Genomic DNA, 15,159 nt, shown 5'->3' on the forward strand with positions numbered 1-15,159 from the left:
AAATCAATGTTGAAGACGGGTAGAAAGTATAAGGCGGGAAGTGATATAGAAAATGAAATATTGTTATAAATGATAAGTGATACCTAAAGAAGCAATTGTTCATGGGGGTAACAAATTACAATAATCTGGAGCATGTCAATAAATTTGATCCAGACAAAGCATAAGTTTCTTTTTAAAAATAACAAAATATCAAAAGCACTAAACTTTTTTTTTTCATTCGAAATACAGAACAGCACGCTGAAAAGCAAATACCAAATGGACCTCAACAAGTACACAACTGTAGTAGTCTAGGAATGTCATGTTTTTATACTTCAGAACTAAGATTAATACTAAGGATGAAGGACTATGCTTCTTTTGAGTAAATACAGCAACAACAACAACAAACAAGCTTTGAGTAAAAAGGCATGTCATGTAACCTTTATCTCTAAATCTCTCATAATGTTTAGCCAGTAGTTTTCCTTGGCAGGGTGGCCTTCTTTCAACTCTAACTACTGAACTATTCTCCATCTATTTAACCATCTTTAGCTCTACAGTAATTCTCCACACGTACTCAAATCACCTAAAACAATACTCTACCATGTTTTCAAAACTAGGGGCTACCACAATTTCCACTTATTTTTAATCTTGTATTCTATAACCACTCACGCACTGTTATCATTTCTGCAGTATCAATTATACTTTTTAAATATTTACCAACATTCAATCATATACGAAACTACACCTCTAATAACAAGGGGTAAAGTTTTCTTTAAGCTCAACTGCTACTGAACTTCTTTGACTAAATATCTACATAAATTGCAAGGATAATCCCAAACCAAATCAAGGCTTTGGCAACATTTAACAAATAAGCATCTGTTAGATTGCAACCACTTGGGCACATAAACCATCTTTCTCAAAAACTAATGAGGTGTCAAAGTGCATGATCAAAACTACTACTGAGACATGCATACAAGGAGGCAGGGTGTTCAATAACACAAGAAAAAGAATAAACTTTGACATTTAACAAGGATGATCTATCTAGATGTCAGTGTTGTCAATCGCGGATTGCGGAAAATAGCATTTCGTTGAAATTGAAATTCTGCTATGCTATCGCGCCACAATAGCAGCTATTTGTTCAAATTCCGTTATCCGCTATTTGACATTACTGCTAGATATGCAGTAATTAAACTATTCAATTGGCCAATTCCATCTTCAATTGAACAAGCAAATGTAACATCAATTTATGCTATAAGTAAAACATGAAACTAAAATAGTTCGCCCCCACCCAACAATTACAGTACCCAACCCACTCTCACATATGAGATACAGCAATAATTTAAGACCACCAAAAGAATTCATGCCATGGCATACCTCTATAATTAATACATGATCAAGTTAAACTAAACTACTCATCAGTCACAACTTACAACAAGAACACAATGAGTAATTGGTTTACCAAAACTACAAGTAAATTATTCCCTCACCTGAAATTCAAACTCAAACCCTCAAAAGCTGCATTTTATTAGCAAAAGCAATAGCAATCCAATCAGGCTGAGCAGCAGACCACTGAAGCTGATTAATTTCACAACCAGCAGAATACATAGTCATTGGATCAATCCCATTCGGACCAGCCACAGCCGGCAACTCCCAAATAAGAGCCTGTGCATCATCCCCACCAGAACAAATATGCTTCGAACTTCTTGGAGCCCAAGCAATCGCATTGACACCAGCACGATGTCTCTCCAATTCCGCCACAGGTGTAGTTGGTGATCTAATATCCAAAATCACAACTTTATTACTATCCATCAAAATTGTCGCCATATACCTCAAATCCTTCTTGTTCCAAGCCAAACGAAGCAAAGGGGTATCCGGCTGTGGACTCTCATAGATTATAGTAGAATGCTCTTTATCCCTTAAATCAAAAATCCTAACAGACCCATCAGCAGAAACCGAAGCAAAAACCCTTGATTCCCCCCAAGCAATATCATAAACCTCTTTATCATGCGCAATTAACTGCGTTTCAACAACTCCTCTTTCAATGTCCCAGATAGTACAAGTAGTGTCAATACTTGAAGTTCCAATTCGTTTGGGCTCAATTTCATTCCAATCAAAGGATGTTAAAGGAGCACAAAACTCACTGGTTTTGCTGTTGTTGAAAAGAGAAAGAGCTTCAACGGAATTTTCGCGAACTTCCCAGAGACGGAGATAGTCACCGGAGGTAGCGAGGAGGTCGGAGGAGGTTTTCTGGAGAGAAGAATGTGTGGCGGGATGGAACATGAGTTTGGTGGGTGGGTAAGGATGATCGAAGGAGAGTGAAGGTTGAGGTTTGAGTGAGAGTGTGTCAGGGTTGAAATTGAGGATATCGATGCGGTTTGTGTATTCTTCGATGAAGCTACCAACGGCGATGCGTTGTTGTGGGGAATTGGTGTTGGGAGAGATGGACATGGCGTAGAGTGGGTATGGGGAATCGTATGTTACGGAGTTGTTATCGGATCGGAGATGGGATTCTTGTGTGGAATTGTCCATTTTTGGTGGATGGTGGAAGAAGGGGAAGAGAGAGAGGGAAAAAAGTTAGGTGGGAAGTGAAAATGAGAAGATGGGGTGAGAGTGAGAATGAAGAGCACGAGCCTTAAAATCTCAACTGACTTATTCTTCTTCACTTGACATTCTTCATTCCTACTAGCATTGGCATATGGTGTGCGCCAAAATTGACGAGAAGGTACCTCCACGTCCCCAATTCTAAACTCACCAATTTGAGTTAGCCACCAAGAGCATGTCCAATGGATGTACATTATTATGGTATATCATCAACTCTTGTGGACTCATATGTCTTTTAGTTTTCCAAATTATAATTGGGTAAAGAGTCGATTAGCTCCAAAATTGTAAGTTTCGTTAATTACCTCCTCCGTCAAATTCTTTAGTCAACATGACGTTTTGTAAATACCCTCTGAAGTTTTGCACTTATGTCCAAAATGTCATTGAACTTGAAAATTTATACTTGACTCAAAAATATTAAAGGCAAAACAATTAACGGTTAGATTTATACTTTCATATTTACCTAAGTACGCCGATCTAATAGGTTTGAGAGAGTTTTTTAATAGTTCATGGTCTGGCCTTTCAAGTGAATTAATAACTCTCTAAATTATTCGTCAAAAAAAAATAACTCTCTAAATTAATAAATTTTTTCGGTCCTGACGTTATTAATTTATAGAGTTTTAACTGTATTTAGCCGCTTAATACATGAATCTTATTTTATCGTCAAAAAAGAAAGAAAATATAAATCGTAAGACCGTTAATTTACGCCAACAATACAAACTTGCTGTAAAAGTAAATATTTTTTTTACAATAAAATTAAGGGAAATATATGCACGACAAAAAAATTCGTTACATTTGCACGAAGGTCATTTGATCTAGTTCTCTTAATATTTTTTGAAGCAAAATGACCCATTAAATTAATGACGCACTTTTCCAAAGAGAAATCACAAACTAAGGATCCTGTGGTGGTGAATGGTGCACCTCCAAATTATTATTTTTTGAAGAGACTAAAATGAAATATATTAACACACCACAGGGGCCTTCCTAGCACAAGGAGTGCAAAAGGAAGAAACACCCGAGTTCAAACAAGAGTCACAATAATATTTACAAGGCTAACGCCTAACCACCAAAATACAAATAGCTAGAAACAAAGAAACAGTTAACCAATGCCTAAAACAGAGAAGGGGTTAGTCCACCAACCATGGTAGTTGAGGGGAAGGCTGACATATTTCCCCTTCAACCACATGAAGGTCAGAGACTTGATCTTGTCCACCACCTGTGTCATAGAGCAAAATTTGTTTTTGAAAATTCTATTGTTTCTTTCTTTCCATATTATATATATTGAGTGTGTTTTGCCTGTCTAATACAACCCGTATTTATCTTCTTTTTTTGACTAAAGATAGTATGGGTATTATTTTATTACTATAATAGTGCTTAGGGGTGTTCGCTGTCCGGTTTGGATCGGTTTTGAGGTAAAAAATCAACTAATCCAAAATAAAAATCATGTGTTGTTCGGTTCTGTTTGAATGATTATGTTAAAAAAATCTGAACCGATCTGATCCAAATATATGCGGTTTAATTTGGATCGGTTTTTGGATATCCAAAGTGTAACATGTAATTTTTTTTATTAATAATGATATTACTCATACACAATAAAATAATAGGTTTGATACAAAATATGACACAAATTTATTTAAAAAGTTAACATTACACAATGAAAATGATTGATTGTAGTTGAAATAGATGAGTAGTAATAATATAGATTAAATTAATGCAATATATAAGATTAAATACCAATAAGCAATATATTAATGCAATATATAATACTAATAAAATAACAAATAAGTATAAAAATTTACTTTTGCGGTTCGGTTTGGTTCGATTCGATTTTGAAAAGGCAATCCGAAATCTGATCCGATCATAGCGGTTTTTTCAAAACAACATCCTAACACATCCAAAAATATTACGATCTTCGATTTTTTTTTATCGGTTTGCGATTTTATTTTGGATTTGAGCACTCCTAATAGTGATTTAGAATTTGGATCATGATTAATAAAAAAGCTTGTTCCTTAAAAAAAAAAAAAAAAAACTTGTAGGCCGTTGCTCGGGAGGATTTGGTGTTTTGACATGTTTGTTTTTACAAAGCAAATCTTAATTACTAAAGCTTAACCCTCAAGCTATTGTTGCCCTAATATTTTCCCCCCAATTTTCCCTCCACTTTTCTGAGCCATTGGATCTTGCACATTTAGGAGCCATTCAATTTTAGCCATTGATCATCTTACTTAATGCCAGTCGAATTTTGTTATCAAATTTGCTATAATTTTGGCCAACCGAACCCTTATTTCTTAACCTAACAAATTTCATTCATATCCTCCTTTTTTTTTGAATCAAATATTTTATACACTTTTAGGTTTGCAATTATTTAACATAACAAATTCTATCTAAAAAATGCATCACACCAATTTTATTCCTATCCTCTTGCCTTTTTTTTTATGAAGCAGATATTTTCTACCCTAACTTACTAAAGCTTAACCCCTCAAGCTATTGTTGCCCTAATATTTTCTGCACATTTTTCCCTCCACTTTTCTGAGCCATTGGATCTTGCACATTTAGGCGCCATTCAATTTTAGCCATTGATCATCTTACTTAATGTCAGTAAAATTTTGTTATCAAGTTTGCTATAATTTTGGCCAGCCGAATCCTTATTTTTTAACCTAACAAATTTCATTCATATCCTCCTTTTTTTTAATCAAATATTTTCTACACTTTTAGGTTTGCAATTATTTAACATAACAAATTCCATCTAAAAAAATGCATCGCACCAATTTTATTCCTATATTGCCTTTTTTTTTTATGAAGCAAATATTTGTTGGAACAAAATGTGTTTAACAATGAACCTTAAAGGGTTTTGATGATAACAAGGTATTAAAAATTGTAAATTGGACTAGCTAATATTTGTTCAAGTGTACAGGACCATAATTATAAAGTTACATCATCATTGGTTCTGAATGAGCAAATAAAGAGCTATGGAAACAACAAAAATTTGAAGCTTGGACGCTCCTGAAGGCAACTTGCTACTGAAGAGAAAAAGCGCTCCTGAAGTCAAGCTACTCCTGAAGAAATAGCGCTCCTGAAGTAGGCTGCTCCTGAAGAATAGTGCTTCTGAAGACAAGAGGTCCAGAAGCCACATCATCAGAAGCTGCGTCATCAGAAGCTGCAGAAGTCATATCATCAGAAGCTGCATCATCAGAAGCCATTTCACCAGAAGCTGAATATCAACTGGATTTGCAAAGAATCAAGAATTGAAGAATTATCAATGCAAAAGCTGTCTATTGGATTCGAAAACACAAACAAAGGATTAGTGGAGTTTGCAACGGTCATTTCAAAGGTGTTTGAAGGCGTGTGTTTGCAATTTGGACGAAAGCGTTGACATTGTACTTTGTACAAATTGTACAACCACGTTCTCCACTACTCTGTTTTGTGTCCGCGCTACAGGACAAGAAAACAGCTCCAGAATACGGTTTCGCCTGCATAGATGTTCCTTTGGATAAGGAATGGATTTCAAATTTGTTCTTCATAGGACAACAGCCAAATCAGGCAAAAGATTATTGGTGAAAGATCAAGCTTCAACAACGACTCTTTGGTGTGCTGGCAATTTCACAACGTCTCTCTCACACCTCTATATAAAGGAGTGAAGACCTAGAGAATTGGTAATGCAAGAACACTGAACGAAAGACTCACAAAATTTTCACAAGTACCAAACCTCTGCTGAAATTGTTCTGCATTCACTTAGAATTTCTGTGTCTCAAAGTCATATCTTAGAAATTCTTAAGTCCATTGAGTCTGTATCTGATTTGTATTGTGAGCACCTCTGATTGTATATCAAGTGTTCAACCTTAAACAATTTTCTGTGTAATTTTGTTTAGTTAGGAAGTCTCTTGCAGTTGTGCTTGAGCAGGAAGTCTCTTGATTGTGTTCTTGAGCAAAGGAAGTCTCTTGCTTGTGTGCTTGAGCATTGGAAGTCTCTTGCTTGTGTGCTTGAGCATTTGTAATCAGATATTACTCATAGTGAAATCTCCTTGGAAGTGCAAGGGGGACTGGACTACTTCCGGATTGTGGAAGGAACCAGTATAATTGCTTTGTGTCGTTCTTCTTCTCTCTCTCTGTTTTATTCCGCTGCATTTAGATTCTGATTATCACTTCAGAAGCTGTCTCGCTTAGCTTCTGATCAGTGTGTTCAGTTTTTAGGAGAAACGAAGAATTTTTCTAAAACACAATTCAACCCCCCTTCTTGTGTTTTTCTCACCTTCAATTGGTATCTAGAGCCTTGGTCTGTTGTGTATCACTTAACCGTGCAACAGTCAAAGATCTGAGAAAAACATGACTACTCCTCCTCCTGATGGTGATACTAGCTATAAAAATGTCTCACATGATTATAGTGATAGTAAGAAAACCAGTGTTGGAAAAGTTCCAAAGTTCAATGGAGATGCTGAAGAGTTCTCTTGGTGGAAGACCAATTTTTACAGTTACATCATGAGCCTAGATGAAGAATTGTGGGATATTCTGGAAGACGGCGTTGGTGGTTTAGTCCTTGATGAAGAAGGAGCTGCTGTGGATAGAAAGAAACATACTCCAAAACTGAGGAAACTCTACAAGAAGCATCATATTATCAGAGGAGCTCTTGTCACGGCCATACCCAAAGCAGAATACATGAAGATGAGTGACAAATCCACTGCTAAAGCTATGTTTGCTTCTCTCTGTTCAAATTATGAAGGGAGCAAGAAGGTCAAAGAAGCAAAGGCTCTCCTGCTTGTACATCAGTATGAGTTATTCAAGATGAAGGATGATGAAACTATTGAGGAGATGTACTCAAGGTTTCAAACTTTAGTTTCTGGGCTACAGATTCTAAAGAAGAGCTATGTTGCTTCTGATCATGTAAGCAAGATACTCAGAAGCTTACCTGCTAGATGGAGACCAAAGGTGACTGCCATTGAGGAAGCTAAAGATTTAAACACTTTAAGTGTCGAAGATCTTGTTAGTTCTCTCAAAGTTCATGAGTTAAGTCTTAATGAACATGAGTCTACTAAGAAGAGTAAATCAATAGCTCTTCCATCCAAAGGCAAGTCATCAAAAGCTCTCAAAGTGGTTGAATCTGAAGAGGAAGAACAGTCAAGTTCAGATTCTGAACCAGATGCTGCTGAAATGGCCATGCTATCAAACAGACTTCAATATCTGGCCAAGAAGAACAGAAAGTTTCTCTCCAGAAGGGGTAACTCCAGAAGCTCAAAGAAAGAAGATCAGAAGGGATGCTTCAACTGTAAGAAGCCTGGACACTTCATTGCTGAATGCCCTGATCTTCAAAGAGAAAAGTCAAAGGACAAGTCAAAGAGGTCTACATTCAAACCAAGCAAACTCAAGAAGCAGATTAAGCAGAGTTTAATGGCAACCTGGGATGATTTGGGTAGTGAATCTGGATCTGATAAAGAGGAAGCTGATGAAGATGCAAAGGTAGCTGTTGGGTTGGTAGCAACAGCAACTTCAGAAGCTGGATCAGATTCAGACTCAGAAGATGAAAACGAGGTATATTCCAAAATTCCCAGAGATGAACTTGTTGAGTCACTTAAAGAACTTCTTACACATTTTGAAGTAAGAACCAATGAGTTGAAGGATTTAAAAGAAAAATATGCTGATTTGGTACAACAGCAAAAATCAACTCTATTGGATCTGAAAGCTTCTGAACAAGGACTTAGGGGCTTTGATTTCATGTGTAAAACATATGAAGATCAGCTCAGGTTCTTATGTCATAAGCTACAAGAAAAGTGTAATGAAAAACCTTTAAGTAATCATGAAATTGCTCTTGAAGATTTCATTATATCTGGCATTGACAGAAGCAGAGTAGCTTCTATGATTTATAGCATTTACAAGAACAATGGCAGAGGAATTGGTTTTCCAGAAGTGAAACTTGATAAAACCAATCTAAAGTCTTGTTGTGAATGCATCAAGGAAGGTCTGAAAACATTCTTTGTACCAGAAGGGGCTGAATTGGAAACTGTTGTTCAATCAGAACCTGAAGCTTCTAGTTCTAAGGCTAAGATTACTTCAAAGCCAAAGAACTCTAAGTCAAAGGCTATGATCAAATCTGATTCCAAGACTTCAAAGGTTAGGATCCTGAAAAGATCAGAACCTATTCCTCAGAGTCTGGTGAAACCAAAATCTGGGGTTCTGAAGTCTAAGTTTCAGAAGAAGACAGTTACTGCTTCTGAAGTACCAAAACCTAAGGTGATGGTTAATCAGAAGCAACCCAACTCACAGCACAAGGTACAAGAAGTGAAGAGTAAAGCCTTAAGTACTAACCTTCCAGGACCCATAGAACAATGGGTACCTAAATCTAAAAATGTCAATGATGCAAGAATGTCTAAGAGCAGTGCCAAAGCAAAGATCATGGTACCTGGACAGCGGTTGCTCAAGACACATGACAGGAGACAAGTCCATGTTCCTCAGCCTAACAATGAAAGAGGGAGGAAATGTGAAATTTGGAGGCAACCAGTCAGGCAAGATCATAGGTACAGGAACTATTGGTAATTCCTCTACCTCAATTAATAATGTATGGTTGGTAGATGGTCTTGAACATAACCTTTTGAGCATTAGTCAATTTTGTGATAATGGTTATGATGTGCTTTTTGAAAAACCCAACTGTACAGTAATCAACAAGAAAGACAAATCCATTGTGTTCAAGGGAAAGAGAGTTGACAATGTCTATAAAATCAATTTTTCTGAACTGGCTGATCAGAAGTTGATTTGCCTACTATCAGTGAATGATAAGAAATGGATGTGGCACAGAAGGTTGGGACATGCTAACTGGAGGTTAATCTCTAAGCTTAGTAAGTTACAACTTGTGAAAGGGCTATCAGACATTGACTATCATTCAGATGCACTCTGTGGTGCATGTCAGAGAGGGAAAATTGTGAAATCATCTTTTAAAACCAAAGACATTGTTTCAACCTCAAGACCTTTAGAATTACTCCATATTGATTTATTTGGACCAGTGAGTACTGCATCCTTATATGGAAGTAGATATGGATTAGTCATTGTTGATGATTACAGCAGATGGACTTGGGTGAAATTCATAAAGAGTAAAGATGTTGCGTGTGATGTATTCAGTAGCTTCTGCACTCAAATTCAATCTGAAAAAGAATCAAAAATTTTGAAAATCAGAAGTGATCATGGTGGAGAATTTGAAAATGAGCCATTTGAAGCTTTTTGTGAAAAACATGGAATTTTCCATGAATTCTCTTCTCCTAGAACACCACAACAAAATGGGGTTGTAGAGAGAAAGAATAGAACTTTACAAGAAATGGCCAGAACCATGATTCATGAAAACAATTTACCAAAACATTTTTGGGCAGAAGCAGTGAATACAGCATGCTATGTTCAAAACAGGATCTATATTAGACCTATTTTGGAGAAAACAGCATATGAACTCTTTAAAGGAAGAAAACCCAATATCTCTTACTTTCATCAATTTGGATGTACATGTTATATTCTGAACAACAAGCTCTACCTAAAGAAATTTGATGCCAAGGCCCAAAGAGGAATCTTTTTAGGTTACTCTGAAAGGTCAAAGGCATACAGAGTGTATAATTCAGAAACACTTTGTGTTGAAGAATCTATGCACGTTAAATTTGATGACAAGGAGCTTGAAGATAAAACTTCAAAGCAAGGTGAAAGTTCTGCAGAGATACAGGTTCCTGAAGCTACTCCAGAACCTGATCAGATAGCTGAATCTGAAGATAGTTCAGAAGCTGAACCCACATCAGAAGCACAAGATGAAGCTGCTTCTGATGAAGCACAAGATGGCTCACATCAAGCAGATCCTCCCAGAAACACATTCAAACACAAGTCTTCACATCCTGAGGAGCTAATCATTGGAAACAAAGATAGTCCAAGAAGAACAAGATCACATTTCAGACAAGAGGAGTCAATGATTGGACTAATCTCAATGATTGAACCTACAACAGTTGATGAAGCACTTTCAGATGATGGATGGATCCTAGCTATGCAAGAAGAGTTGAATCAATTTCAAAGAAATGATGTGTGGGATCTGGTACCCAAACCTCAGCACAAGAACATTATTGGAACAAAATGGGTATTCAGAAACAAGCTGAATGAGCAAGGTGAAGTAACAAGAAACAAAGCCAGACTTGTTGCACAAGGGTATAGTCAACAAGAAGGCATTGATTACACTGAAACGTTTGCTCCAGTTGCAAGATTGGAAGCAATCAGGTTACTTCTTTCCTATGCAGTTAATCATGGCATAATATTATATCAAATGGATGTCAAGAGTGCATTTCTAAATGGTGTCATAGAAGAAGAAGTGTATGTCAAGCAACCTCCTGGATTTGAGGATATTAAATATCCTGACCATGTTTTTAAACTGAAGAAATCACTATATGGCTTGAAACAAGCTCCCAGAGCTTGGTATGATAGACTAAGTAATTTCTTAATCAAAAATGATTTTAAAAGAGGACAGGTTGATACTACACTCTTCAGAAGGACCCTTGAGAAAGATATTCTTGTTGTGCAAATATATGTTGATGATATAATATTTGGTTCTACTAATGCATCTCTTTGCAAGGAATTTTCTGAGTTAATGCAGGATGAATTTGAAATGAGCATGATGGGAGAGCTGAAGTTCTTCCTGGGCATTCAAATCAATCAATGCAAAGATGGAGTCTATGTTCATCAATCAAAGTACACAAAGGAGCTTCTGAAGAAGTTCAAACTTGAAGATTGTAAAGTGATGAACACTCCAATGCACCCTACGTGCACCTTAAGCAAAGAAGATGAAGGAGCTAAAGTAGATCAGAAGCTGTATAGAGGTATGATTGGTTCTTTGTTATACCTCACTGCATCTAGGCCAGATATTTTATTCAGTGTATGCTTGTGTGCAAGATTCCAATCAGATCCTAGAGAATCTCATATGACTGCTGTCAAGAGAATCTTCAGGTATTTGAAAGGAACGACCAATCTTGGACTCCTTTATAGGAAATCCTTAGATTATAAGCTAATTGGATTCTGTGATGCTGATTATGCTGGTGATAGGATTGAAAGAAAGTCAACCAGTGGCAATTGTCAATTTCTGGGTGATAATCTTATATCCTGGGCTAGCAAAAGACAAACAACTATTGCTATGTCTACAGCAGAAGCAGAATACATTTCAGCTGCAAGTTGTTGTACACAACTACTTTGGATGAAACATCAGTTTGAAGATTATCAGATAACTGCTAACAGTATTCCCATTTATTGTGATAATACTGCTGCTATTTGTTTGTCTAAAAATCCAATTTTGCATTCAAGAGCGAAGCACATTGAAATCAAACACCATTTTATCAGAGATTATGTTCAAAAAGGAATTTTAGATATACAATTCATTGATACTGAAAATCAATGGGCTGATATATTTACTAAGCCTTTAACTGTTGAAAGATTTGATTTTATAAAGAAAAATTTGAACATGCACTTTGTATCTGATTAAATGCTTGCTTACTCCTGAATAGGATTTTAGGTTCTGAAGTTAGTTCAGAAGCGGTAGTCCATCAGAAGCTCTTTATTGAGGTTCTGAGGAAAACTCGCTTCTGATGATGACGTCAGCATCTGAAGTCCAGAAGCTGGATTTGTTGCTTCTGAATAGTTGAATTAGTGGAAACGTTGGAAGTTACCTTTTAAAAAGTAACTTCTGGCCCACTAACTTGGTAGTTACTCTGTGAACTTCTTACGTGGCCTGTATGTGTTGGTGTATAACTAAAAGGGCAATGATGATTTAATAGCTTTGAAAGTACTTTTCACGCGCCCCCAATTTTGTCATTAATGTTATGTTTGTTTGTCTCTTTTGAATTGCAATCGTTTTACTTCTAACACTTTGTCAATTCACACACTACTCACTCACAACAAACACATTTGCTCTCAAACCTCTTGCGAAGTAAGCGCATTCTCTCAAACTTAGAACCCTAAAATCTTCATCTTCTTCAAATCTTCGTCAATCATCAAATGGCATCATCAAGCTCAAAAGTTTCAGAATCTACTTCACGGATGGTCCCTGAATTTGACTACAAAGGAAGAAGCATGAAATTGGAAGAATGGGAACTACAGGTTCAAATAGAAAATCCGGTGGATTTTGAATCACTCGCTTTCCATGAGTGCTGGATCAGAAGCTACTATGAAGAGCAGGAACTTATTCATTACTTCAAGATGTTGAATGGACCAACATACGAAGCATTGGTAAGACACTTCTGGGTAAGGGCTAAGGTTTATGACAAAGCTGCGTCCATAACTGAAGAAAGTCAAATGGTGTTGATTTATCCCGAACTGGAAGGGAAGACCAGAGAAGAAATGGGACTTGAGCCATTTACAGGTATTGAAATCAGGTCAAGTATTTGTGGTATTCCAGTGAGAATTGCGGAATGGCAGATAGAAGCTGTACTCTGTAGAGAGGCCTCTGGAAAATACTCTGGAATTGATCTCTCAAATACAACTGAAGAACGCCTCTGGAAGGAAAAAGTAAACTTGGCACTGTACAACTCAACGCAAGCAGGAAAGTATGCTGATCTAAGCATGGATAAGAAGCTGCTTCTGAAGATTCAGAATGAGGACTTACTTCCATGTGGTGGTAGTGAGAAACCCAATTTGGCACAAAAAGTCTTTCTTCAACACTTCATTAAGAAGGAGAAAGTGAACGTGCCAAAATATATGTTCAAATACTTGATAGAGTGTCTGAAACAGAGTCAGCTGCAGAATAGAACCTGGGTACCTTATGGAAGACTCTTGTCAGAAATATTCTATCAAGGAGGAGTCTTGGACAAGCTAAGCAGTGCTGAAGCCTTCACAGATGAGCTGCTTGATACTAAAACTGGAAAGTTCATTAATGCACAAACCCTCAAGAATATGAAGTTGATCCCTGCTGTCACTAAGCTTCATACAGATTTGAGTGAATCACTTGTTAAGTCTGATCTTATGAAGGACTTTCCACCCATCTGCAAGAAGGATCCCATTGAAGTGCAGATGTACTATATCAAAGAACATTTTGAGGCAACCAATGAGAGAATCAGATTGGAAGATATTCCAGAGGAAATGTATGGTGGTGCTCTGCCACGAGCCAGAGGCAGAAAGTCAAAAAGGAAGATGACTGCAGAGCAATATCTAGAGGTTGAACAATCTGTTAAAAAGGCAAAAGTTGCTACTAACAAGCTCAAAATTGGTAGTTCATCAGTACCTTCTATTGAAGAAGCCATTGAAGACATGGATTCCAGGATGATCATGGATGTTGGCATTACTCTTGATCAACCTGCAATACCAAAGAAGAAAAGGAAGCAAGCAGTAAGGAGGACCAAGAACTTCCCTCATGTTCCTAAGAAGACTGAAGCTGCTACTATTGTGTCAGAAGCTATTGGAAAAGCTATGGAGATTGCTGCTGAGCTACAAGAGTCTGTAGTTTCAGAAGCCAAGCAACTGTTGCTGATGACCAGTGAGTCTGTTAAAGAGAATTCTGATCCTGAATCAGAGAAGGTAATTAATATATCATCAGATTCCGCATCCACACCATTATCAGATTCTGATGATTCTGATGATGATATACCCTTAACCCAACTCTTTCAAAAACCAGTAAAAAGCAAGCCAACATCAACCAAAACCAACAAAAAGCACTCTCAGTCAACTACTTATGAGCCAGTTGGTCACATAATTAATGAGAAGTTAGCTGAAATGGCTGTGCAGAGAGAAAAAGTCATTGAGACTATCTTTCGCCTTAACCCTCAAACCCTTAACATTCAACCTCTCAACATGATTCCTCCAGAAAATGTTGAATCTACTTCAGAAAAGGCCTCTGAAACAACTCCAGAAGCAACTGCTTCTGAAAATGTTGTTTCAGAAAACCCCCATCAACAAACACCTGAACCACAAAAACCCACAACACCCCCACAATCACCAATAGCCATCATTGACCCCCAACTCAACAATCAAACAACAACTTCACTACAACAACCACCAACTGAAACTGAATTTCAACCTTTACCTGAACACTCTCCAGAACCAACTCCCATGGATGTTGACATCTCTCTAGTCAATGTTCAAGACTCAACCTCCACCACACACATTGATTCTGACCAGCCTTCATCTTCAAACACACAAACACACCTTACCTTTCCAATTCCTAACCCCATTCAAGATTTAGAAATCAGTGATTCTGATCTTGAAACCCTTGATCATCCACCCACAAACATCCTGGAATCTGGATATATTAATTCTGAGCTTCTCACAATCTTGAGTCAGATGCATAATCTTGTGGATCAACGAAGGACAATTGATCTCACAAGTGCATATGAAGACTCCTGGGCATCACTTCAGAACCGGGCAGCTGAGCTTATTGAAGAGATCAAGGCTAAATGCATCAGAGTCAAGCAAGCTTCAGTCAGAAGGCTAATGGAAAATCTGAATCAGAGTCTTAGAGTAAGAAGTTCTACACTGCTCCTGGCAAACCAGCCTTTCTTCTTTGAAACGGATTACTTGACCAGAGAAGCCAGGTTGTGTAAGCTTCTGAAGAAACAGATGGCACAGCAGCAGCAAGAAGCTAGAGAAAGGGAACAAGCTCTT

General features: G+C 37.3%; 1 protein-coding gene across 1 annotated transcript; it reads right to left on the reverse strand.

Annotated features, from left to right (window-relative positions):
- Nucleotides 1–1,195: 1,195 nt before the first annotated feature.
- TTG1 (Transducin/WD40 repeat-like superfamily protein) lies at nucleotides 1,196–2,763 on the reverse strand. Its single transcript, XM_085755253.1, has one exon. It carries the CDS (start codon nucleotides 2,503–2,505, stop codon nucleotides 1,477–1,479), a length of 1,029 nt encoding a protein of 342 aa, XP_085611379.1. The 5' UTR covers nucleotides 2,506–2,763; the 3' UTR covers nucleotides 1,196–1,476.
- Nucleotides 2,764–15,159: the final 12,396 nt, after the last annotated feature.

This window comes from Medicago sativa, chromosome 3 (assembly GCF_051527215.1).
Source record: "Medicago sativa cultivar Bolivia chromosome 3, Bolivia_mono, whole genome shotgun sequence".
In the NCBI taxonomy this organism is placed as follows: domain Eukaryota; kingdom Viridiplantae; phylum Streptophyta; class Magnoliopsida; order Fabales; family Fabaceae; genus Medicago; species Medicago sativa.